Genomic DNA, 27633 nt, shown 5'->3' with positions numbered 1-27633 from the left:
TGTTTCACCACCAGCAGAGTAGAATTAATCTCCTGTCAGTAGACACAGGGAGATAGGAGAGGGAGAGGGAGGGAGAAGTCCCAGTCCCATCTAATCGGATTAGGCGGCTGTAGGTTAACAGGCTGCTGTCTCTCTCCGCCCTACATGGGACGGTCGTGTTTGCATGCAGTTTTACTTTCGGCTTTCGCCCCAACGTTTCTTTTAAACGTGAACTTCCACTCATGTGCTTTCGAGCCGGGTAACTTCGACTACAACGTGGTTTCGTTTTCAGGACGCACTTCGCGGGACGATCACGGCGCAGATAATGCTAGTCACTTTGGCACAGTGTCAACTCTCCGAAGATGACTGACGGGTAACTGTACGCACAATATGCTCAGATAGTTTATATCGCGGGACAGATGAATGAGTTTGTTTGATTTAGGCTCCCATGGGTGATGTAAGTGACTTTTTTTAAGGTAGAGTTTGATTCCGCTCTTGTCCGGAGAGACGGCCAGTCCCATGCCCGTGCCCCGTGCGCCAGGCTGCACTCTACCCCGCGGACAGTGCCCTAGGCTCGGGGGTTAGATGGTGCTTATTACGGACGACAGGGATGGAGGAGGCGCATCGTCTGTCCGGGTCAAACAGCTCCAGCAGCAGCGCAAAGTCCACCCGACCATAGTTGAGGAGCCCCTGTCCAACTCCGACGAGGACTACCTGGGCTCCTGCGACGAGGACGATGAAGAGGACGACGGAGGGGAGGAAGAGGACGATGACGAATTCGAAGAAGTTAACTTCGAGGACTTGGACGACTGTCGGAGCATCGTGTCGGACGACTCCTTCTACCCGCCGGATGATGTGTTCGCGGACTCGGAGCGCACCCCGTCTCCGGCGAGCCCGCAGCCGCTGTCGTTTTTCCAGGCGTGCTGCACCAACAACGCGGCTATCGTCCGGATAATGATCCGGCACGGAGTGAAGGAGGAGGAGGTCAAGGAGAAGGACAGGAACAACAGGGTATGCAGCACTCAACAGGACCACTTTGAGTAACTTCTCACTATTAGCTAATACTTTGAGTAGTCCGTTCAAACAAAATAAGGGCAGGCTTTGTCTAATTTCATTATAGACAAGTAATGGGGCAACTATTAATTGGTCTCGGTCAGGGGCAGGTTTTTTCTGTTGGTACCATCTTCAGACAGCTTTCACCCTCCTGACACTCAGTGCAACAAGTTCAGTGAAGAAGCCTCAGATAGAAGTATTGAGATGAGGAAGCCTGAGCAGCTGCTGTACCATAGCCTACTTTCCAGACCCATGCTGGCCTGCCTCACTGAAAACTGCACTTATGACCCCAATATCTCAGTGAGGCTGTTACTTAATTGCAATAATGAGTTAATAATCAAATTGATAATCAATCCCTTAAGAAGCAAGTTCTTATCAAGTTGCCAGTTGCCTTGAAAATGCTACTTTTTAAACAGGGCCTGATGGATCACCCATATTAAGGAGTAAAAAAAAATCTGAAACCACTATACATTATACCACAGCAACATTTTATATATACTATTATTCATAAAGAATATAATAAACAAACACAAAGTGATTCATTAAAAGTGATTAGGCCTAATATTAACTATTATTTTCATTATCAATTAATTTTTGCATTATTTTCTCGATGAATCAATCACTTGTTTTGTCTATAAAATGTCAGAAAATAGTGAATGTCATAAAGGAGCAAAGAAACCAGAAAATATTCCCATTTAACAATCAGAGAATTTGGGCATTTTTCGTAAATAATTACTCTATCAATTTAACAGTGGATTAATAATCTATTAATTGTTGCAGCTCTAGGCCTGCCTCACCAAAAACTTAAGTTATGGCACCCATACCTCAATAAGTCTGGAACTTATTTGCAATAATTAATTAGTATTCAGACTGATAATCAATGTGGAGGTGCGTGTTGAAGCTTAAAAATGCTACATTGTAAATCTTCTTTATGTTTTTATTATTTCCTTGTCATAGTTTATATATTTATTTATTTTTATATATAATTTTTTATATATAATTATCTTTAATTTCATGCTTTGGTGTCAAGCTAACATAAAACATTAATACATTAACATGACACAAGACATATGTATGTTCATATCACCTTCATTTATCTTATGTGTAATTTATACACCTCTCATCCTGTAGCTTCCAATAGCTTCAGTTTATTTTTGTAATGCACTCACACCTTTATCCTGAATCAGTTTTCATACCATACTGGTATATTCTGACAGGTCTGTGTATGGACACAACTCAGTTTTTGGTCGAACGAGCAACCTCAGGCTCTATAAAAACACTCCAGTCTCTCAGAGTTTGCAGAACACACACTCCTCTGTGTATGAGGAGGTGTGTGTGGTCATGCATGCACATTTTGTGTATGTAAGTGTGCATCTGACTGCATTCTCTTATTTCTGGAGTCTGGACTTGGATTCAATCTGTGGGAGGCCGTGGGTAAACACATTATGTACCAATGAGATGATGGCATTAGTGTGTCTAAGAGCCTTCTTGCTAATGACCCAAGATGCATTTTAAGACCATAAATTCCACAATAGGGAAGTAGCAGTGTCTGTTTGTTTAATTGTAATATACTTTTACCACTATCAGGCACTCATATCAATAGTAATGTGTAGTTGGATCTGTTGACTTTAAATTAGATAAACAAATGTATATTTTTCACTGAACGTAATTTATCAAAAGAGTTACTGATTATTGGAAATGTTGTCTGCAGTGCAACCAAAGCATGTATCCCTTTGCGCCTTGTGTATCATTTCACTCTTGCCAAAGAACTGCAGCCCAGAGCAAAGAGATAAATCCATAATGATGGATATACTAGACTACTTTTTATTCATCTGGACATTCTGCTAATAGTAATTGAATTAGTTGGCAGTGGGCCCTATGCTGAACAGGAATCACACACCTTTTATCGTGCAGTGTTGCGAATCAGTGTATTTGGGTTAGGTTTTCACCATTTAATTCAGAAAAGAGTTGACAAAACCCTTTATTCTCATTATCACTGCATTGTCTTATATCTTCATATATGGGATATAATACTTTTCTACCACTGGAAATTCTAAAGAGTCCCAGTAGAGATGTTTGGAGGGTAGTCAGTGTCTTGATCACAGGCAACTAATTTGTAGTTGCTGAAGGGTAAAATGTGTTTTATTCTTTTACTTTTTTCTACTGAACATTTTCCAGCTGGTCTGACTTTTAATACTACTGACCAAATTTGCATGTGCAACCTTCAGACAACCCCCATTTTTTGGTCTCTTCTACTCTTCCAGTTTTCCATATATCTCTCATCACTTCTCCCTCCTTACTTAATTACTGATGAGGTCATGTGGAGGAAGAGTAGAAATGACATCACTGGAATGTAAAGATTTCTCTTCTTCTGTATGACATGTACGTTAGAGTACCCCAAAACACATGCTTGCATATAGTGTGTTCATGTGTGTCCAAGTGTGTGTGTTAGCAGTGAGAGACGCTGTCATGTCCTACATCTTTGCGTAGAAACACAGATGTGTGTGAGTGTGTTTGCCATGTATGTTGCTACGGCCTGTGACCCAGACACAATACAGGTTAGGACATCCATCCATTGGTAGCACATGCTTTTATGAATCTGTTAAGCTCATTAGCATGTGTGCGTTTGTGTTCAACATCCCGACACAGATGTCAACATCCTCATATAGCAGACAGCTTGACAGTGTGATGTGCAAGACAAAGGGGGGCAGGAACGGACTGGGAATGAAAAACGGCGCTGGACTTTTTGACCCACTAAGCCCTCCCATTCCTGCACAAAACTGCACAGCTCTCTAATTTCAATAACACATTCTACATACCTAATATTTTTGCTATAGTTTATTATCAGTTTTGTATTTTCTACTTATGCTCCTTGGCTTAGCAGTACTTTTTAAAAAAAAGTCTTTGTTAATCTATTTCTACTTACTGTTTTACTATAAAGAGGGGTGTTACATACCAGGCTTAGATATTTATGTTAATGCTCTTTAGGTTCTTTATTTGTGCATATAATAAAACAACAGAGAATAAATATGCAAAAGCAATAAAAATGTACAGGTGGGATGAAAAAACCTCCTTAGGGCTTGTAAAAGAAACTCACTTAACATTTGCCTAACAATTAAAGACAGCTACACAAGTATTTTATGTTTAATTTAAAAGAGAGAGGAGAATAGAATTTCCACACAGAAATACTAGACATGAAAAGACCCTTTAAAAAAAGAAAGAAAATATTTCCCCTTTTTCTTATCAGCTATTTATAGGGATATTTTCAAAATAATTGTTTGTTAAGCTTGGAAGACAGAAACTACTGTTGCGATTGTGTTAAAATATTGTTACAGTATATGGAAATATTGTAAATATCAATAGTAAGGCTGATACACCATACAGTATTAATTATTTGGCTGCACAGAACACAGTCATTCAAACACATAGCCCTTTTGCAGTTAAAGTGGATTTAAGAGGTGGAATCAGTGAGAATTTTAACACAGATGCACAAGGCCACTCTGAAGAGGCTTTATTAATATTTGTCAGATCATAATGGAGTTCTAAATTGATTCTGGAGAAGCAGAAAAGAGGTTCAGCCAAATCGTTTGACACAAACATAAGAATTTGTTCCCTTTAGCTTCTGTGGTCCCCTTCAGCTGGGCAGTCAGATGTTAAGGTCAGCTACAGAATGGCAGCCCAGAAGCTGGTTGGGATTCTGTTTTGCACAAAGATACTTCAGTAAGATGGATTTTTGGCTACACAGTAGATTAATCCTGACCCTGTGGCTAATGGGAGTCCAATTAGTACAATAACTATTAGCTACTTCTGCTGCACAGAAAGTAAAATCAATTTGATGTGGGTAACATAAGATGTGTGTGGTTTGGTGTGTTGTGGCAAAAAGGAAGAGTGCATTTTGTACTAAAGCGTGTTTGTTCGGTCCAGAAAGAGTTTTCACATCAACAGTCCCTCTTGTGGACACAATATTATGGAATAAGGATAAAACATGGAAAGAGGGTAGAAAAACAAGTCCAATAGCTTAAAGCAACATCTGCTAAAAATGAACATGTGTGACATAACAGGAAAAAACAAATGTTTCAAAATGGGCCTTATGGAATGCAAAGGAAATTACATAGACACAACCTATAGACCTACACTGAACACTGCAACTCTGCGTATTTTTAGTTCATGGTCCGTGGTAACTCGAGAAGTTCTGAGGTTTATGAGATGGTTTGGTCTTTTTGTCTTACCCCAGCCTTTGAAAACCAGTAAAATTGTAATTTGTCAAGCGCTCATGTTGAAACTCGATTAAATAGACTCTTGATCGCGACACAATAAGCCGACAAACACGTGTTGACATAAACAGACAGGGTCCGCCCCCTGTGCCCTCAGAATACAGGGAGAGACAATCAATGTTTAAACTAAACACAGCCTGAAAGCTAAATTTAGCTAGAAACATAATGACAAGCCATTATGTAGGTCATATTTAAGAACGGGTATGTATATGATTATGGCACAGTAATAATATCTGCTGTCAATGTCGCTATATTCACAGTGTTGTGACTGTGATGGCTGATGGTTGGATGAGATTTCAACAAACTACTGGCATTGTGGTTTAAAGGTAGACAGAGACATGTAAGTCAATAAACATCAGAGTTATCCTTCTCAATTTTTACTGTTAGGAGATGTGTATGAAAGAGTATTATGGCCAGACATGAGGGTAAAAAAAAATGAGAGGTGGAAGATTTTTTATTTTAGGTGGAAACGTAGAAATGTCAAGAATATCAATGAATTGTTGATAATAAAGTAGCAAAGTCAAGAAGAACATCAAGTGTTGATAATAAGGTCAAAATGTCAGGAATAATGTTGAAATATTGAGAGTGAAGTCAAACTTTCGGTATCAGTGGCAGGCATCGGAAAAAATAAATCAGAGGAGGAAGATTTTGAGAATAAAGTCAAAATGTAAAGAATAATATTGAAATGTTAACAATAAAGTTGAAATGTCAAGATGTTGAAAGTCAGAATGTTAAGAATAATTGAAATAGTTGAAATACCACTTAATTCTCCAAATGGTATTTCAACTTTTGATATTTCCAGGGTTGTGGCACTGCTGCTGCTATTGTTATTTTTCATCTGTGTTCATTTTTGCATGTTTATTCTCAACAGTAAGGCCCTAATACTCTGTTATGGATGTGTGTGTGTTCATGTCATATATCAAATTAATGTCCTCAGGCACCTCTGACCCTGTTTAGGACAGCGTTTGTTCCCCTTGCAGTGAATTGATAAGTTGTCATACTCACATAAAAACTCACACACACACACACACATGCACACACACGCACAGAGAATCTAATCAACTTAAATGAGGCCACCCTGCCTGACTGTTACCTCTCTCTTACACACACACTCCCTCTGCTCTTCTAGAACACAATCAAATTTTCCAAATAGGGTGACATCAGGTGACAAACAAGGACATTTACAGTACGTCGCAGGCAACAGCCGACAACATCAACTTGTCAGACAGGCAGAAAGTACAGCTGAGCGACACGCAGATCTACCATCAGGCCAGCAGGCACGCAGACTAAATGAGGCACAGGCGGCGAGAGACTCTGCAGATGGCAGCAAGCATGATGCTGCTAGCAAGTATAGACGAGTGGAAAAATCAAAGCGACAGTCATACAGATCTGATTTGATGCAGCCATGTGAACGCTCGGCTGCAGAGAGAGAGAGAGATGGTTAACAGGGAGGCTATTGACAGAAACACAACCCAGTGCGTCTATGTCAGAGCTTCTGGAATATGTGATTGAGGGCGGTCTACTGTGTGTGTGTCTGTGTGTGTGTGTGTGTGTGCACGCTCTTGAGCGCAGAGATTTACTGTAAAATGTAAAACCAATCTTTTATACTTGGTTTATGCAGGTTATCTTCTGCTTGGATGATTTGTGGGATTTACCCTCGTTCAGTACTTATTTGGAAGTAGAAAATACAGTGTGGGTAAGTCCTTATTTAGGAAACAAGAAGGAGGTTAGATTGGTGTATTGAAGAAGTCACATTTACGAACCCACAAGGGAAGCAGGCTTGTGGTGTGGAAGGCCCATGCTAGACAATATGAAGGGATTAAACAGGTTTCTACTTGTTTGGGATGCTATTCTCATTTTTGTGCAAATGATAATGCTGCTACAGTATTTGTCAGGTAAAACTTACCAGATTCTCCATCAGTAGCAGAGAGAGAAACATCACTGGGCATAAATACACATATATCGGTATCAGCTTTTATGTCATCCTTAGGGATGGGTACTGAACTTAGACTTTTGTGGCACTGACCGAATTACTTCAATAGCATTGAGTATGGAAAAATGCTGTCTAAAAACTTTAAACTTTAAACTTTAAACTTTATAAACTTTAAATAAATCTTAGGTGCAAAGTAAAGTTGTAGTTTATTTTTTATGTTGTAAAACTGGAAGTGGAAAAATGCCAATGTGCAGAAACATAGAACTAAAGAGCTGAAAAAGACAAGTTAAGTTTAACCACATTTTGAGAAATAGGTTTATATTTTTATGTTATGAATATAGTGCAGATTGTTTTTTTTTTGTTTCTTTTTGTCTTATTGGCAGCATGTTATGTATTTGATCCCTTTTCTTGATTCAAGTTGTCCTAGTTGTGTTTTTTTAAGGTAGACTTTTTTAAATTTAGTGCTATTTTTAATTATTAAACTATCAGTAAAAATTTACTTTCATTGACCATATGTCATTCTGTGTTTTATTCATATAATAAATAAAGAATATTGGCTGATATATTGATATATATATATAAAAAATAAGTCTCCCTAATATCGGTATCGGGTCTAAAAACCCAGTCAGTCAGGCTCTAGTAGGCACTTCACTGGACTGATAGGGACACTGTGAAACAGCTGATATCTGATTAGTCCCCTCAATTTTAAAACCTGTTCTAAGCAAAAACTGTAATTATAGCATCCTTAGTTAAGTTAATTATTCAAGATCCTCTTTCGTTTCAGCACCAGCTAAAGTCAATCAGTTCACCCATGCTTATCTGAAGATGCTACAGTCCTGCTGCAGACATGTTCTTTGGTCTGCTGCATGTGATTTGATTAAGATGCAATTAACAACAGTTGAGCGTTGTCTTGGAAACCTGTATTTATTGTGTAACTATAAGAAGTTTTGAGGATCACGCTGGATACTGTGTCACCCTCGCTGGAGCCAATTAGCACAGCATTCTTACATTAACTGTAGATACACAGTTCTGTCTGTCTCCCTCCCCCACTGTGTCACTGACTGATACGGCTAAGCCTTTCTATTCCTAGCTCTGGATATTCCCCAGATTACTTTGTGTGTATATGTGTTTGTGTCTTTGTCTGTGTGTCTGTGTAGGCTATGTGTGTCTATATGGGCTAATAATAAGTTGACCAGAATTTGTGCGGGTCAGCGTGCATCAGAACCCACTCACCTTGATTGCAGATGCAGAGCTTAATTCAACTAAAATTCATCTTTGCTCAGGAATCGCAATATATCACATTAGGTTGTTATGACTTATATACTTTTTTGGTCAAAATTGTCCGCACTTAACATAAAATTACACTTGTTTTTATGCAGCGGTGGTACAGACAGACAATGTTGGCACAAAGACATTTTTTGTTTTTTGTTATTTTCAACAGCCTAAAAGTCAGAGGAAGCGATCCATCTTATTACCGGAGAATATTAATACTGTAGTTACAAACACACTAACTTCTCTATACAGTACATTTTAACAGGCTTAGGGCCAGTGTTGTGTGCAGGACCTTGACACTAACCAGGTTTTGAAATAACAAAAAGTTATGAAAAGTCATGTCTTCTCTCTCACAGTTTTGTCTGACCTGCCCTATTAGACTAGAATTGGCAGTAACTGTGTCCCATTTGACATTGTTTTGTTTGGCTCAGCCATTCATTGGGTAAAGACAGGCAGACAAGAGCAGCCTTATTGTTTTATTATACTGTTTGTGCTGAATGAATGAATGTTTCACATAACTATTGTGCTCCTGGAATGGTTTAAATTAATCTTAAACTGAGAAAAAGACATGCATTTTTTTATCTTATTAATTATTAATGATTAACAGTAGAGCTGCAAAATTAGCTGTCAACGATTAAATTAATTGCCAACTACTTTGATAATCGATTAATCAGTTTGAGTGATTTCTTAAGAAAAAAAGTCAAAATTCTCACTTTTTAAATATGAATATTTTCTAGTTTCTTTGCTCCTCCATGACAGTAAACAGAACACCTTTGGGCTGTGGTCAAAACCAGACATTTGAGGACATCATCTCTGGCTTATCAGCATGATTGATCCTCCCATATGTTGACTGTTTTAAATGGACAGACAGCAATGTTAGATACCTATGTTAGGCCATATGAATACAAAATGAATTGCTACAACATTTATTACACTTGAGTAATCATAAATAAGAAGATGATGCTTCAGCGCTGAAATTGCAAGTATCAAGTGATCAACCAATCTATATAGAACAATACCACTTCACACTAGAGGGCATTTTGGCGTGGGTTCAAATGTGAATATACTATTTTAACCATTATAAAAGAAAAGGTCAAGAAAAACTGCACTTCCACCAAAGAGAAGTTTGGGTGTCAATTAACTTTAGGGGTGAAAGACACATTTTATGAGGGCGTCTGCAATCCAGTCTAATGGAACAGAGGAGATTACCGTCAGGGGAGGACGTATGTCTGCGTCCGTCACCATCATGTAATGAAGCGCTTTAAAATAGCTGTACTGTAGTCTGCATCTTCATTTGGCCTACATACAAAATACATAAGCTGCTAAAAAGTATTGGTGAGGATTTGAATTTCTGTCACGCTTGAAGTCTCACTTTGCATTTTACTGTATATACTGCACACGCACTCATCCATCCCTGGAAGTACCTCTCTTGATTGTTTCAGGGTTGTTGAGCTACCTCGTAGTGTTGTTATTTTTATCCCTTTAGCCTCAGAGTTAGTCACTGAGTGGGGTAATATTGTGTAGCACATGATTGCCTTTTCTCGATTCATGTTTGCCTCTGCATTCGTGTTGGTGCTCTTCTCTCACATTCTGCAGTCGACAACATTGCCAGCAGCCACTGTTAAAGTGCATCAGAGCCCAGTAGATGTAGCAAATATCCTTGTGTGTATGATAGGGATGTGCTGAGTGGAAAACCAGAGCCTCGGAGTAAGAGGTAAAAAAAGAAAGGAAAAAAAGAAAAAGAAGTTAAATGCTTTTGCGTATTTGTGTGTGAGAGAGGTTCAGAGAGAAAATAGGACATTGTCAGACGACTGAGATTGCTCCAGACATGCTGCAGGGCATGCTGCTAAAGTACATCACAGCAAGGCTGGAGGCTTGCCAAGAATGTGTGTGTGTGTGTGTGTGTGTGTGTGTGAGAGAGAGAGAGAGAAAGAGAGTAAGAGGGAGACATAGACAAGCTCTACATGCGTGTGTCTAACCAGATAGAGCTATCTGGAGATGTGCCAAAGTGAACTTCTCCCAGACAATCCACAATTTACTCCACAGGACCTCTCTGCACCTTTTTCCCTTGAAACTCTCAGGGCTGACAAGGCTAATGTGACTACATGTCCAGCTGCCTGACAGCCTGGCTTGTTTTAGTCAAAAGTTTAAGTTCAGCTTGTCTCACAGGTGGGAAAACATCTACTGCATGTATACTGTAAGTGCTTGCAAGGCAGTGTTTTAAAGGTCCAGCGTGGAAGATTTAGGGAGAATTATTGGTACAATATGACGGAAATGGAATAAAATGCATGTTTAGTGTAAGGGTTATCACCTGTCACCTGATCGGTTAGTACTTCTCAGGTATAGCCATTATTTGACCAGGCATTACACATTTATGATATTAATTTTGTTCTATACTAATGGAAGAGCGATTCTGAATGTATTGGAACAACCAGCAGGGAGATTGAACATATTGTTAATTTATTTCAGCACATGATAACCTCACATATACTTATGTGTAGCTGTTTTATGTTTGACTTTAACTTGAGTGGCAATACTGTTTAAAATTCAGTATGTAGAGATGCACATATAACCAGCACTCAACTGATACTGGATTTTTTTTATGTTCTGTTTAAAAGTTTTCATATGGGCACATATCCTACAACATATATGTTGATACCAATACCGACCCATACATAGCTGTGATAGGCCGATGTCACGCGGACAGATATATTGGTACTACATTCTCTCTCTATCATTTTGTCAGTATCATGTTTGTATGTGTGTGTGTGTGTGTGGGTGGATACGGGTGAGGCTGGCACTTGGTAGAACCTTTGAAAGTTTTCTGTAAACCCCCGGGCCCTCTCTGTACCGATCTTCAATCATTATTATATTTATTCATTTCAGCGAGACTGAACTTTTGATTACATCCACACTGGAGTCTGAGAGAGTAATTTCAGGGAGTAACGCAGTGTGCTCAAGAGCCAGGATGTGCCAGGAAGTGCAAAACATCAAGTAGATTTTATGAGTGCTCTCATGAAGAGAACATCATGCCACAGCAGCAGGTTCACGAATCAGATCTACTCAAGAAATATCAAACTTGGAACAAATTGTAACAACTTACCCTAAATACTTTACAGCAAAGTTTCAGTTGGTTTCTCTAAAGCTTGTTTTTTTACTCATTATGGCACAGTTCTCATGTTTACATTAACTTTTGTCCGCTGGCCAAATGGCTAGTAAATGTTCAAATGTAACCATCCATTCAGCAAAGTACCTTTCTGTTTTTTTGGCTGGTGAGTGAAGCACATCAACCAGCCCCGTGCATATTTACTTGCTAATGCTAATTTTGTACCCTTAAACATACAAAAATGAGTCTGATGGTGTCTTTATACAACAATTTGTGCTGCAGTCAAGTCAGTTTTCACAGCAGCTACCACCATGCCAGTGCCTGCATACTTCACAAAAGAAAAACAGTCATTGCTTTCATCATACGCCTACCTTCTGGTGATGTACTAGATGATACGGCCAGACATGGTACAGTGCCAGTCATCTGATTTTTATCACCCTTTGATTTAGCAAAGTTAGCTAAATGAAAATGAAAGTAATAGGAAGAGGTATAAGTGCATTGGGAAATATCTAAAATCTAATATCTAAACTGCCTATACTATCCCTGCATTCCAAATCATGTACGTTTTCTTTTTACTTTTAGTGCATATTGCAGCTGCCTCAACAAAATACAACTGATACTGGACTTTTGGGGCCAATTCTGATATTAAGGAGTTAACACAAATGTTTTGCGAAGATATGTCAGTTTAGCAGAATATTTTATAATTTAACAATAAGTCATATTGTCCAAAATTATATCAGGAAAATGAAACAGTAAACCTTCACAAGAAACTTTCACAGGTATTTTTAATAATTATAAATAGCTATTAAAAAAAGTAAAATGTATGAATTAAACCTGAATTAATAAAATGTTCAAAGATACACATGCATTCCAAATCATATACATTTTCTTTTTACTTTTAGTACATATTGCAGCTACCATAACAAAGTACGCATTGTTTCATGACATCCTACTTCTTCATAAGATGGAGCCTTGAACTCTGACCCTCTTGTTCATACACCCATCAAGGATTGTTTGTCAGAAGAGCCAGAAAAGTATGCTGAATTGCATACTGCAAACTGCGACCAGATGAAGAAGGACATCCTTGTATTTTTGGCGTACTGCATTGTACTGAACCACTGCATGTAATTGGGACATACTAAATCTTTTACAGTAAATAGTATGGTAGTGTGGGTATTGGAACATACATTTGATTCCTCTCAGGACGCACCTGTAGCAGAATACATATATATTTGTCTTGCAGCTGATGCATGCACTGTCTACATGTGTTTTGACGTGGAGGAGCTCTGACTGGCTGACCTTTCCAGCACACCTGGCTTTAATAAAACACTAATGAAGAGTCCCAGCAGGGTCTGCCAGTGGTTGCCTATGTGGTGGAAAATCTGAAAATAAAAACAGACACCATGACCGAGATTGTCTTTGTGGTGTTTTAATAGAGCTTTGCAAAGGATCAGTACACAATCACACAGAAAGTGTAAAAGGAACTGATAATGAGTCAAGAATGTAAGTCTGTCTCATAGGGTTAGGGGACGAAGGAGGTTGAGTTAGGGCGGACCTGAAGTGCTTATCAGGAGAGTCGGGATGTGATTGTATTAACAGAAGTTGTTCTTCCAAAGGGAGAACAGCTGTGTATGCAAGGACAAGTAACCAGTTAGTGCCTGACAAAACATTTGTCATGAGAAGTGACTACGAGGAACAACAGTGACCAGTTCAGCATACAACTTTCCCACCACACCTATTAAGTCATCATTACGAACAGCACATTGTTTGTTTTGTTGACTTTGGTGCAAGTTCAAATTTTATGATAGCTCTGGCTTCTCAAGTTAGGTTTGTGAACCTGCATGTGCAAAGCCCACTGACATACAAGTACGATTTAGTTTTCGTTTTGCATGGAGTTGAAACGCAGTAATTGATTATGTAACGTTAAATAATCTGCTGACAGGATTAAAACGCTCATAAGTGTGTGCTCACTTTAATAAATTTAATGATATTAAATATGTAATTCATACTTAAGAGTAAAATTACAAATAAAAATACCCATAAAAGTATGAGTACCCAAAAAAGACTCTCTGCAGTAACGTGAGGATTTGTTACTTCTGTCACTTGAACGCAGTAGCTCCAACCCATCTGGTAAAAGCCGTTTCTTTCCAACAGAAATAGTTCATGTATAAATGTATAGCTGTGTAAATACACTGTGTATATGATATGTTAATTGACAGCTCTGTGTTCCTCTACTGGAAGCCCCCACTCATCTCTCTTCTCTCCCTGGTGGTGAACTTGTTTGTGTTGGCTGATGAAGTGTGCACCTTCCGGAAAGCACCAAACTTTTACAGGAGTTTTCCAGGACTCACACACTCCCAGACTAACATTTACACATACGTACACACGCACACACAAAAGGGTTTCTGTTCTGGCAAAAGTACACAGAGACACACACAGAAACACACACACACACACACACAAAAAAGTACACAACAACATCAGACAGGAAGACAGCTTATTTTTCCATGTCTTGCCTGAGTTCAAGGCGGTTCAGTTCTCAATGAAAAGACAACAGTTGTCATATTTATTCAGAGGTATTAGTTTTGAAAGATGCACAAAGTTCCCCTGGTCTTGTGGAGTCCTACTGACACTGCCGTGATCGCATATTTCTCCATACTACTTCCTCCATGTCAGCACTTTACTGCAGTTTTACTTCATCTCCTTTGGCAAGTTTTTTTTTTTTTTTCCCTGAACATTTTTGCTGATTCCACCCTTAAGCCGCTCTCCCTTTCCCTCGTCTTTTAACTCCTCCGTCTCCGCTCTCCTCTGTCACTTTTTGTCTCAGATAGGGCTGTTGGTGGCATGTTACCAAGGTTACGTGGACGTCGTCATAGCGCTGTCGCAGTGTCCGTATCTGGATGTCAACTGGCAGGACAGCGAGGGGAACACAGCTCTCATCACTGCCGCTCAAGCAGGTAACACACACATACACACAAATGGACACAGTAGTACATCAGACACTGGCTTAGTTACATACACACGCTGACAGGCTGCTTCACAGTACTGTTGAACACATGCACACACAGATACAAATATACACACACAGGCGGTTTGGCACTAATGCTGACGCAGATGAGCACACAGACGAGCATAAAAAACACTAGTCTGCACTCGCTGTGCTCAAGCTTTTTGAAATAGAAGTGATGAGTGTGTGAATAAGGACCAGCCGTATGGATGTAGATTTTGCCTGTCCAAAATATGACAAGTGCGAATGAGCATTTAGCAGCTCTCCTCCGAGCCAACGTTATGACTACAGACTGTATTGTGACCTGCAGTAATTGGCCGTCTCTCTGTTCTTCAAGGCCACATAACAATCACCAACTATCTGCTCAACTACTACTCCGGGCTGGACATTGAGAGGAGAAACTGCCATGGCTTCACCGCTCTGATGAAAGCCGCCATGCAGGGCCGGGTGGAATGTGTCCGCTCGCTCATGATGGCAGGTAAGGAAAATGACACAATGACTGGGTTACACCAAAAAAAGATTAATTTAACTCTTATCAGAGTTTAGCTAAACTAGGTTTAAATGAGTAAATCCAGATTGAAAGACCCCTTTCCAGTGGTGTTTTTCATGTGTTACAAGACATATCAGGAGCAAAATAAGCAGTAAATGTCACGTCTGAGCATTTCTGCTGGGTATATAACATCACAAAAGAAAGAAACCAGTCATGTTTATGGAGGGGGTGGTGTTATACATATAATTAGCGGCGATGCCCAGACCACAGGAGAAGCCGGATGCAGCTACTTAAAGGTAGGGTAGGGGGTTTGGATATGTGGATGTGATGAGAGGACGGGGACTATTTTCATATTCAGGAAACCTTGAATACTAAATGAAGACAAGGTGTAGAGCTATATGTAAGCCATTTCATTTGGACTTATTTTGCAAAAAATATATTTCAGAAACTATTTATTACTTCTTGCAGAGCATTTTATGTTGTTTAAAACATGACTGGAGGAGGACTTTAAGATTTAGCAGAGCTCTCATATGCCTCCACCAACCAGTCAAGTTGCAGTTTAGAGCAATGTCTGACTCTGTAGTAATTTAAGAAAATATAAAGTGTTTTTTTATCAGAATTGAAGTTATCACTATGTTGATGGTTGATGTTGTGGTTCCAGTGAATCATTTCCAGTGAGAAACATGCTGTCTTCACTTAGAGACCATTTTTACAGAGGAGTACAGAGGACTGATAAAAGAAGAGGAAATCTGTTAACTTTTAGCTCTGCGTTCATTAACAAAACATTACATTGTTTGCTAGTTATCAACTGGAGTGAAAGAAAGAGGAGACACATCATAAAACTTAGTTGGGTTGGGTTTGTCCTTTAACTGTCTCTGAAGGATTACTGAGGATCACTGGATCACATTTTAAATTTGAGTTTAAAGTTTTGGTGCAATTTTTTTAGCTTACGACTAGACTGAGTTTGAAAGAGAGGCTAAATTTGATGTTTCTTACTTTCTTACTTTGCAACATACTTTGAAGTTAAACCATGATTTAATCAGTTATAAAATTGATCAGAAATGAGGGCGCCCCTATAGCTCAGTCGGTAGGGTGTGCGCACCATATATTGAGGCTGTTAGTCCTCTGCAGCGGCCGCTGGTTCGAATCCCGCCTGAGGCTCATTTGCTGCATGTCATCCCCTGTCTCTTCACCCCCCTTTCCTGTCATATCTTCAGCTGTCACTGTCAATAAAGGCAAAAATGCCCCAAAAAATAACTTAAAAAAAAAAAAAAAATGATCAGAAATGAACCCAGCCTAAATGTATAAGTCTTTGCAAAAAGCAGACGAGTAGATTTCGTACATACGCACCAATGACTCACTATCAGAAATGAGTCGCTGATATGTCTGGATTTTACAAATTACCTGTATTTTTGGGCAACAGATTTTACTGATAAAAGATGTTGTTTATTCAGCTATTATTGTGCCATCAGGGCAGCTCAGAGAACTATGAACAGATTTTTAGAAAACTAGTGGACAGATGGACAATTTGAATAAGCTTTGGCTGTGATCCATGTTTGTGTTATTCTCTTTTTAGCTTTTAACTATAAAACTAATGGAGAGATTTGATACCAAATCATCAAGACAGGTTTCATTGTTGAGATTTCATTTTGACTTTAATTAAAGATGGTATTGACACCTTTTAGATGAGTTTTCACCATGTTTATTTTGGCATTATTTGCATTTACATACATCTGTCAACTGATCTTGTGAGATTTGGAGCAACAAACATTTAAATCTTCCATCATTTCTTCGCTCTCCTCTTCACTTCTGAGTACATGTTGCAATTTGTGTCTCCACCTCCTTATCTTTTAACCCACATCTTTGTGTGTCTCTGCTGTGTCCTTTCATTGATATATTTAACCTTCTTCGTGGCGTCCACCAGGAGCTGCCCTGAATGCTAGAGACTTTGGCCGCAATTTCACTGCGAGGGAGTGGGCCTTATTCACAGGCCGTTATGAAACTGCCTGGGTGATGACGCGCCTGATGGAAAGGCCCTGCCCCCGCCAGTACTCTGATACATACAGGTACGCTCATCGCTGTGTCTCTGTATGTATGTCTGTCATGGGCAGTATCTTATATACCAACATCTGAAAAAGTGATGCATTGCTATTTTTTTTTTAAAGGGAGGTTAATGTAAGGCAGGCAGATTTTCATGCATAAAGAAAATATTACGAACTAGTTTCAGGGGGACTGTAACGTCATAGAGAACATGAAGAGGCACTGCCTTGTTTGCACATCATTTATGTTGCAAAAAAAAAAAAAACACGTGTAGTTATGATGCGCCTATTTGCCTCAAGGCACCGAGTTATTTTGCGAGTCCATTTCTCTAACTCTTCACTCTTAACAACTTAGCATCTTGATGAGCTGTCTCATGAACGCGGTCGATCCCTGCCAGCTGGCTTTGTAGAAAACAAATAATCCTGACCAGCATTCTGGCTTTGCAGTAATGTACAAGTCATCTCCTCATCAGTATTTCTGGACACTTCTTGCCTGAAACATGCTAAGATACACTGCACTTTCTTTTCTGGCTATTTGAAATTGATAACTGATATTTAAGACAGGGATTTAGACTTGCCACGCGAGGTCAAAGAAAAGTAATGTGTTGTAAATATAAGGAGGATCAGAGTAAGTGACCAATGATTGAGAAGATCACTTGGCAGGAATAAACTGCACAGAAATTTGTAGTACAGAACGTACCAGTGTTCATTTTGAAGAGTATTTTTAGTGTAGCTTTAGCCTGAACTGCTTGTTGAATATTTAGTTAAAATCAAAAAGTCACAAGTATTTTGGATTTTTTGTTTTAGTTTTAAGATTTAGTCAGTGGAACTCAGTTTTAATTTTAATTTTAGTCCGAATATAGTTTCATTGTACAGTAATTGATTTTCTCTTGGCTGTAAAATTTCCAATGAGAAGTAAACACATCTTGAAGTGTGTGCAGAGTCATCCACGCTGAGACAGATAGAAATGATTGCCTAACCCATCACTGATGCATCATTATTCGCTAACAGACAGTGATAATGTTTAGCATCTGACAAAATATATTACTGAGGCCTTCTGCTAAATGCATCATGTTTCACTCTGTAGAATTCAGTTTTATTAAATCAGTAGTAATAAAAATGTGTAAACTGTGTCATTAAGGGATACTAGCATTATCTGGGAAAAATCACTTTATTCATGCTACATGGGGCTAAAATTTATACCAAATTATTTTAAATTTTTGCAGAATGGATTGGTGTCTGTTTGTGAGTTGTAAGAAATCGTACATTTTCTTTTAGAAAGAGAAGATATTTACTGTGAGCTCAGCTCTGTCAAATTTAGCGTTTTTAATGGAGTTAAATGGAGCAAGGCAGAGTGAACTTAATCCACACAGAACTTTGAGCTAACTTTAAACTGACATTACATTTAGGGAATTAACATATATACATGTAATCGAATCAGTCAGATTACCTAACTGAAATTTACCTTGGCAGACATGGACGGCTTTAATCCACGAGGCACTCCATCCTCATTGGGAATGATACACTCAGTCTTTTTTTTTTAGAGAGAAAAGTGTCCAAAGGTCATCCTTAAACTGTGTTGTGTTGTCACACATTTTTTAAATTAGCTAGATTTATTAATACTTTGCGATACTAATTATTTCGTCTTGTCTTCACTTGTCAGGGTATAATGAACAAGGACTTCGTTCCAAGGACATTAACAAAGTTTTCATCAAAATACTTTTTCATTGACAGAATTAACACTAGAACGTACAGTATCACAAAAACAAAACACAAAAGTAGCCGTGACAGAGGCCAGGACTCAGTGCGTGATGATGATGATGTTAAACCCTACAGGGTGCAGTGGATTTATATCAGATGTGCTCTCCCAGTCTAGAGTGGCCCCCGCTTGCCTCGCTGGTGACCAAAGCCCAGGAGCCCCGTGGCTGTCTGAAGCGCCTGTCGGACACCTTGCGGCAAGTCTTCAACATCGCGAATGTCACCAACCCTGAAGATGAAGGCGTCATCGACCACATGGTCACAGTTACAACCGCCATGAGGAGCCCTTTCATTGCTGTGGCGTGCCATACAGTCAGTAATTACACTCTAGCTCATGTTTACTCTTCATCACATACTCCAATCAGCATTAAACGAGAACACATATAACCTGCACGTCCCTCACTTACTCCCTCAAGCATTTTGCAAATGTAAGCTGAGATAAGGTGAAGTAATTAGTATACAGGTGACTACTCCCTGTGATAAGGAAGGATTTTTTTAAAAGTCTATAAAGTTGCTCTCCTCTGCATTATCCCTGGTGGTGTCTGCACATACTCAGCATAGTTGGAGATATCAGGGATTATTTTCTTATCTCCAGATGGAGCCAAACATTCTTGTACAATGTGCAAATCACCTCCACAGACTTGAAATGTGACATATTTGTTTTTGCATAGGTGTGAAAATTACATCTGTTATTTTTTTTATCAAGAAGCTCGATGAAGTAGTTCTGTCACTGATGTTTCATCGAATCAATGTGCAGATGAGCAAATGATAATATTGTGGTTAATAATGCTGCTGTTAATTTATCATTCATATTATCAACAAATTCACAGCTTTTTCAAGGGATTTGTTCAGCATAATTAAAGGATATAATTAACAGCAGCCTTATCTGATAAGCAGGTTGTTCATGCAAGATTACCAGTACTGCAATACTGCAAACAAAGGGGAGAGTGAGCTGCTATTAATAAAGCAACCAGAATTCTGTTATTATCATAGTATAGATAATCCAGTGATATTAATATTACACTGCTCATTAGGGGTGTCACAATTTCAATAACAGTTGAAAAAAAAATCAATTGAAATTAGTTTTCACTGTCAGTAATCAAAACTGAAGGCAGAATTGTTGATTTTCCCCTGCAATATTTTTTTCCTCTCCACCCCCCACCTACCTTGCTGTGTCCGGTGAATGTCTAAAGACAAAAACAACACTTCAGAGACGACACAGCGTAGCTTACTGGCAGTTACATCACACCTGATACCATATAGACTCTTTATATAGACCCTTTCTGAAGAAGAACTTGAATATGTAAACAACAGTTGTCAGGGAATAAAACCAATCATCTGTTGATCTTTTCAAATCAAGACTCGACAATCTAACAATGGCGTAGCTGCCAGAGCTTAAAAAACATTTAAAGCAAAAAATGAAATCAAATAATGACCTTAAAGGGACAGTTCATCCCAAAATCAACAATACATATTTTCTCTCTGGTCTGTAGTGCTATTTATCTATCTAGATAGATTTGGTGTGAGTTAGAGAGTTTGGGAGGTTTCAGTTGTAGATATAACAGGACTAAATGGCACTCAGCTTGTGGTGCTCAAAGGGCCAAAAAATATATATGAAATAAAAAAAAAACAATCTCCTTTTCAAAAATCATGACCTGGTTCCTCAAGATAATCCACAGACCTTGTTGTGAGCAGTTTCAGGTAGGAACTACTTTCTTTCAGTTAGAAAGAGAAAAAATATGTGTTTTTGATCTTGAAGTCGAACAATCCTTCTGCAGAACTGTGACACAGCCTACTCTCTGATATTATCAGAGTAGTCATACCAACCAGACACTTTTGATTTTGTTTCAGGTGTGTCCTGACAGCCCCCCAAATGTGGGCAAACGGCGCTATGCAGTTCCTGAGATCATCCGCCAGCAGCGCGCTAAGGAGCTCCGCTCTGTTAACCCCGACAGGGTGGACAGCCACCTCAAACTGTTTGAGAACTCCCGGGTCACACTGGTGGCCAAGAACTTGGCAGATCGGCGGGCCAGCCTTCAGGCCCAGAGCCTGATGCCCCGACACCGGAGCTCCAGCCTGGGCATAGTGACTTATAATGAAGCCCTGGAGCTGCGGAGGACCAGCCTGCTGCCCATGCACATGGTGCTGCGGAGGAGCAGCGTCAGGCCGGGGTTCAGCATCCCCAAAGTGAGGGTGTCCAAGGCCCCCCCATCCACTTATGCACCAGAAAAGATCCGGAGGAAGAGCAGCGCCAAAGATGGAGGGGGGCACCTGCTGCAGATCCCAAAGTGGCGTTACAAGGAGCTAAAAGAAGAGAGGAGGAAAGCCGAGGAGGCTGAGAGGAGGAGGCTGGAGGCCATAACCAAGAGACACCTCGCTGCCGGGAAAAGGAAATAATATCACTGCCAGGGAGGATGTCATGTACTGTACCCCAAAAAGAGACAAATATGGACAGACCATTATGTTGGGCTTTTCTACAACTTATGTGCTCAGGGTGAGAATTACCAGCAGTGTTCCTAAAAGAGGACAGAGGACTGAAGGTTGCTTTTGTCTGTTCAGTTTTTTGAAGGGGGGATGCTGGTCGGCCTCCAGAGCTTTGACAGAAGTGCACAACGCTCAGTGTCCTTTATGATGTCAAACAGTAAATACCCAGGGGATTTGATACTTGATACTTGAAAATGTTTGTAGCTAACTTATTTTTCATATTTATTGCTTTTTGATGGATGGCCAAGTCTATATTTTGATATGCTTTGGGTGCTCAACACAGCAGTGTTCCTGTAGTGTGTTGCACTGCTTTGGGAGCAGGAGACACTTAATAACACCGATTCTTTCAGATTGCAAGCACAGGAGAAATATGTTAATCTTTCTGCCTAAAAAGTGGGAGCAATTTATTAAAGATTTTATGGAATAATGTCTTTATAATAATTCAGTGGAGGATACTAATGGGCATGTAATATTGACTGAGAAAGCTAAACAAAAGCTTATATAGAATCTAATGGCATTTAACAGCAATAGATGCTTTTTGTTTTGCTTTATAATGAAGAACCCATGAATGTATTTCGCATACATATTTTATATTAGAGACTTTAATGCTTTTTGATGACATTTTTTATTCTGTATGTACTTTTTCATATACTGATACATAAACAACTGTTTTCTAGTCTTAATGTTTAAGAGTAAGATGTATGTGTAGAGCACTATTGTGATGTAAAAATTTTAACTTTTTTTTCTAAATGTTTACATTGCAAAACCACATTTACACTGGTTATAATAGTGATAAACTAACATGCAGTGAATAAGACTCTAAGACGAGTGAGATTGGTGTTACAGGGCGCAGACGATTTGGACAAAATAAACACTTCTGCTAACGGTGACTGTGGATGTGACTGAGCTAAATATTGATCCTTTATTGCTGTTACATTTTTTAAATGTCTCGGCCAGTTAATGAGAAAATGATGGGAGTTTTTTTGCTCTTCTTCTTGATTTTCATAAGTCATCTTAGCATTGGGGGCATGTGTTTCATCTGGTAACAATTGCAGAAAAAATTACTCGATATGAATGTGAGTTTGAGAAAGCAGGGTGAGCCTCGGTCAACGTGACAGTATGAGTAGAATTGAAGCAATAATCCCTAACATATGGACACCTCTGATAAAAACAGCCGAGCCATTATAGAACAAGAGGTCAGCTCCCCGTTTTAACATTAGAACAGTGAAAATAATGGGGCAAAAAATAGCCGTGAGTTTAAACACACAGAGCCACGGGGAGAGCAGTGATATAACATTGTCGGGATTTTTGAGAGCACAATTTCACGGTCCTAACTCCTCGTGGCGACTGCAGCTTAAGTGCCATCCAAGAATGTGTGTCTAATATACATGGTGATGACTTGCTATGGGGTTACAAGGGTACTGCGCAACCAAATCATTTCTTCAAATAAATTTCATTGACTTCAGAGTGGCAATCTGCTTAGATACTGCCCAGAGGAAGTCATTTGAACACGACAAAAGATGAGCAAATGGCACATTTACTGAACTCTGCACTTAACAAACTGTAAGTGGTTGCAGGATTAACATTTTTAACATTAACATAAAGAAATGTTTTATATGAAAATGGCTTTTTTGCTGGCAATGCATACTCATGGCCAACAAATGGCTAACGTGCAGTTGGTCATGAGGGATCCTAAGTTTGCTGACCATTTCCATTTGTAATAGATTGTACTTTATCTTACAGTACACTAATAAGATGTAACAAACTGTATTTTATGTCATTTCATAAGACCTTTGTTAGACTTTCTCTTTTTTCTTTCTCAGTGGGTAATCAAAGATACATTAAAATAGATTTATACTGTAAACTAAAGTATTTTTTCCCTCCGTTGGACTCTTATTAGGTTTTCATAGAGGGTAATTTGGGACACATTGAAACAGACATGTACTGTAAACAAAAGTGAAATCACATATCTGCTACTTCCAGTTGAATTTATCCTCCATTTACGAAACAATACGTGAACTGGATCTACCAAGTAAAGGCCAAAATTACAGCGGTAGAGGAATATTTTGTCTATGGGCAACTCTACAGACTTATTATTATAATACTGTTGGCAGGTAATGTGATTTGATCAAAGAGGAAGGCAGCCAAAGAAGGTGTGTCTCAAATATCATATATGATTACGCTTAATCCTTTACAGTAATTAGTTCCTACTTGCATTCTAATAAAGTCTAATAAAAGTGTAACAGTGGGAAACAATACACTTTAGTTTTTAGTACAGTTCTGTTGTCACATGCTTACATTTATGACTTTCTGTGTCATTATGTGTTTGTGTTTTTGCTCCTCTCTTCAGAGTTCACTCATTCAGACTCTGAAGGAATGAACTGTATACATGTGTTGTGTCTATGAGGGAGACACAAAACCTATTAGTCCTGAATGCATCAGATAATATTTAGGTCATCGTTGTAGCTCAAACAGCTGTTGGCTTAGATTGTAACCTGAGATTATGAAGCCCTACAGGCTTGGTCAGCGATTCCCCCCCTCGCCGCCCTCCTCCTCCTCCTCCTCCTCCCCCAACCCGACCCAAATCCCTCATAGAAATTCAGATGTGGCCAAATAAACAGGGCGCTGTCCACTGACAGTATGACAGATATTATGTCACGCTGTGATGCTAAAGGCTGGGATTTAGACAGGATGACCTGATTGTCCACCAGCACTCAGTGAGTGCTTCTGTCAAACCTGTGAATTTGGGGGAAATCCTTGGTTGGAGCCCTCTGCTGGTTGGTTTTGGTACAGCACTTTCTGTATGCTAGACAGAGTATTAGTGGTATGGTGCATGTTTATGAATATGATGGTAATCCTCAACTAGATACATAACAGATAAGACATTTTGAGTTATATTTTGCTGAATAATCACAACAATAACATTGTCGATAGCCCGTGACAACTTTTTTTTTACTGAATTTCATTAGGACTTATAATTAAATAATACGTAAGTATTGCATTATTGTTAATATTCACAATACATTTCTCCATATTGGCTCCGATTTAGCAAGAACTGAATGCAATCTATCCAAGAGCTCAGGGTATGGGAGCTATATAATTTCAATTTCTTTTTTTAGCATTCTTTGAAATGATACTGTGATGCAATCAAGGATAAAGTAGGTCCTTCTTAATGAATTCTACTTCTGAAATGCTGAAAAGTATGAATAAATGAAAATGTCTCACAATTAAATCAGCATCAGAATTATCTATAACGTGTGAACTAAAAATGAACCTCAAGTGCCCTCGCTGATAAAAAAAAAGTGAGGGAAAGTTGGTAGAGAGCAGCTCTCTTATAAAAAAATCTTCTCCCAGGAGTTGTGATAACTTGATAAAAAAGTTCTGAATATAGTTTCTCTTCGGTATTTTTAACAGTGACGTACAGAAAATAGGTTAGTTTTACATAAAATCCAGTCAGTAAACTATTTGAGGAGTAATCATGACATGGTGTGATGCTTGGAAAACTCTTAAAAAATGGAAGTTGGGAAAGCAAACAGTTTGATGAAGCCGGAGCCAAAATGTCATTCTAACTTTGTCATTTTTGTTCTGCTGCCCTATCACAATGTACATTCGTACAAAAAGGCCCTGATCTACATTACTAAATACCTTTTCCTCCCACTGTTGCCTGTTGACTGAGTAAACTGAAGCATCGGTGGAAGGTTTTCAGGAGACTATGTCATGGACATGACCATCCTCGACTTGCTGAGGCCAGTTTAATGTTCCTGAGGACCACATGGCCAACAGCTGGGGGTGTATACTCAGAGCTAATGTAATAAAGTGCCTCTAACTGAGAAGGACTTAGTGCTGAGGGTAAAGTGCCTTAAACTGTAACCTTGACTGTGTCTGTGGTGAAGAAGGAAAGCATAAAATGTTTGTGTTTCAGAGACAGACTGACAGACAGAAAACTGTTTTTGCCTGCTGACACATGGTTACTAGATGCTGGCCATTATTGATAACCCTCCTAAATATATTCAGATGTAGGTCTGTTCACTATCATGGAACTGGCCTAATAATTTCAACTGTTCTGAGCATTTTCACCAAAAAAAAAAATCAGTTTGGAACCGGGAAAAGTTGGTTCTCAGCTGGAACCAAAAAAAGGGAGGGTTTTCTTTGAGAACCAAAGTGGGCTTGTCATATTCTATAGGTTGTTTTTGTATTGTACAGCATCCTCTGTAGATGACATCCTTGATCATAGTAGTTCTGCTCAAAGCTGGTGGAAATGCAGTTGTTTGTTTGTTACCGGGCACCAGAACAAACCTCTGAGTCAGTCAGTGAGCGGCTCTGCCAACTTAAACAAGACTGTCTCTCTACAGAACTGACAAATGATGAAAACGTGAGAAAAAGTATATCGTCATGCCAATCATTTGATACTTAATAGACCATTTTTAATCTACAAGGTAAATTTAAATAGATGCACAATCTCATTAAAGGGACAGTTCATCCAAAAATAAAGAATTTGGAGATATCGCCATAGATATGTTGTGCTTTTACTCGAATATAGTGGAAGAAGACTTCTTTTGGCTTGAGGTACTCAAAAACATCAAAAACACAGCCGATATCTCTTTAACTCACACCAAAACAATCTAGATGAGGGGTTTTCAAAGTCTTAGACTGTGGGCCTCCTCTCAGGTCAAGCTTGGAAAATGACGCCTCCCCATAATTTACTCACTGAGTTTCACTCAATTCCTGGATGTCTATGAGATTATGAAGTTATTTGATGGATAGTGAATGGACTTGCATTTATATAGTGCTCTTCTGGTCTATCAGCTACTCAAAGTGCTTTCACACCTACATGTCCCATTCACTTACACAATCACAAGCACATTCATACACTGATGGAACAGCCATCGGTGGCAGTTTGAGGTTCAGTATCTTCCCCAATGACATTTCTACATTGCTGACCGGAGGAGACAGGGATCAAACTGCCAACCTCCTAATTAGGGGGCGACCCGTTCTACATCCACAGCCGCCCCATAGACTTTCAATGGTTCAGCCAAGCTAACATTGTAAGACACCAAATAAATAAAAAGTTGTAAAGTCCCACACATTTAGGCTCTTCTGTGTGATCTCCTTTTAATATGTAACATATCAGTCTTCACTTCCATTATTTGAGCGCTGCCTCCTACTTTGAAAACATCTGATTTACACTGATTTTTGGATGAACTGTCCCTTTAAATTTAAGAGGTATTTCAGTACCATGACCGGCAGCTTCCCTAGTATGAATGGTCATAGCTGTAACTGAGCTAATATTTTCAGTTTATATGATAAAGACTGACTTAATGTTGACTAGCTAGACTAGTAATACATTTAAATCTGCCTAGAAGTATGAGGAGGGAGAATAAATCTTGCAATTTAACTTCTTCATTGCAGAATTCATACAGACAGAGATTTCTCTACATTTTCAGCAGTGCCTCGCTCTCATTTTGTTCCTCCTCTCAGTCTAATAGGGCATGGCAGGGGATGAGAGCTCTGCCACACCGAGAGAACTATATACAACCATGGAGAGCCAAGGAGATTGTGTCTCCTTTAATGGGGTGTTTCAGCTTGCTGACAGAGGCTCGCACCAACTAAGCCAGCGCCGGCTGGTTTATAGGGCTAACATAAACTGACAGAACACCTGGTTGCAGATGCTTGTGTAAAGATGGATTACATGCACCAACACCTGGTGCACACTGTGTATGTGTGTTTGTGTATGAGCTGAAGAGGGGAAAAAAAAAAAAAAAACAGCGGACAGCTCTTGGAGATGCTTCTGTTTCATTTCAAAACACCACCTGAGCCCTAATCCCTCAGTGCAGGGTGTTAATTCACCGTGGGATGCTCAAATACTCTGAGGTGAGATACAGGTCACAATCCATCAAGTAGGACTGTTTCAAACTTGATCAGAGGACAAAATATTGGAACTATATCATTCGCTCTCTCTAGTACTGAGCTGTAAATATTACACAACAAATGTTACAAATGCGTCTCAAGACAACATGGTGAAATGCTCAAATTAATTAAAATGTGTTTAGAGGCAGCTCTAACTCAGAGATGTTGAGTGCTAGTAGAATTGTCTTTGTTTTGTTCATCAAACTCATACTATTCAATTAATATGAACTTTACTAAACATACTTTTACTCATTTTTTTTGAGTACTCCCAACTTTATTCAGGTTTACAGTGAACAAAATGTGCATCCTGTTGTCCCTCGTTTCATTCACA

The 27633-nt window shown here is 39.1% G+C and overlaps 1 protein-coding gene across 1 annotated transcript; it reads left to right on the top strand.

The window, feature by feature from the left end:
* On the top strand, window positions 1-22285 carry ankrd33ba (ankyrin repeat domain 33ba). Its single transcript, XM_084747794.1, has 6 exons — window positions 1-990; window positions 14445-14574; window positions 14962-15102; window positions 17039-17180; window positions 19025-19223; window positions 20763-22285. The coding sequence occupies exons 1-6, from the start codon at window positions 565-567 to the stop codon at window positions 21306-21308; spliced, it is 1584 nt and encodes a 527-aa protein (XP_084603920.1). The 5' UTR covers window positions 1-564; the 3' UTR covers window positions 21309-22285.
* Window positions 22286-27633: the final 5348 nt, after the last annotated feature.

Source organism: Lutjanus erythropterus, chromosome 21 (assembly GCF_056507025.1).
Source record: "Lutjanus erythropterus isolate fLutEry1 chromosome 21, fLutEry1.hap2, whole genome shotgun sequence".
Taxonomy (NCBI): Eukaryota; Metazoa; Chordata; class Actinopteri; order Lutjaniformes; family Lutjanidae; genus Lutjanus; species Lutjanus erythropterus.
The sequence above is the reverse complement of the archived record's forward strand: the minus strand, read 5'-3'. Positions and strand labels throughout refer to the sequence as shown.

Bases quoted from the DNA above. Each gene is read 5' to 3' on its own strand.
- ankrd33ba (XM_084747794.1), top strand. From the start codon at position 565: ATGGTGCTTATTACGGACGACAGGGATGGAGGAGGCGCATCGTCTGTC. The intron at 991-14,444 runs GTATGCAGCACT...TTTTTGTCTCAG, and splicing joins AGAAGGACAGGAACAACAGG to ATAGGGCTGTTGGTGGCATG. The intron at 14,575-14,961 runs GTAACACACACA...CTGTTCTTCAAG, and splicing joins CATCACTGCCGCTCAAGCAG to GCCACATAACAATCACCAAC.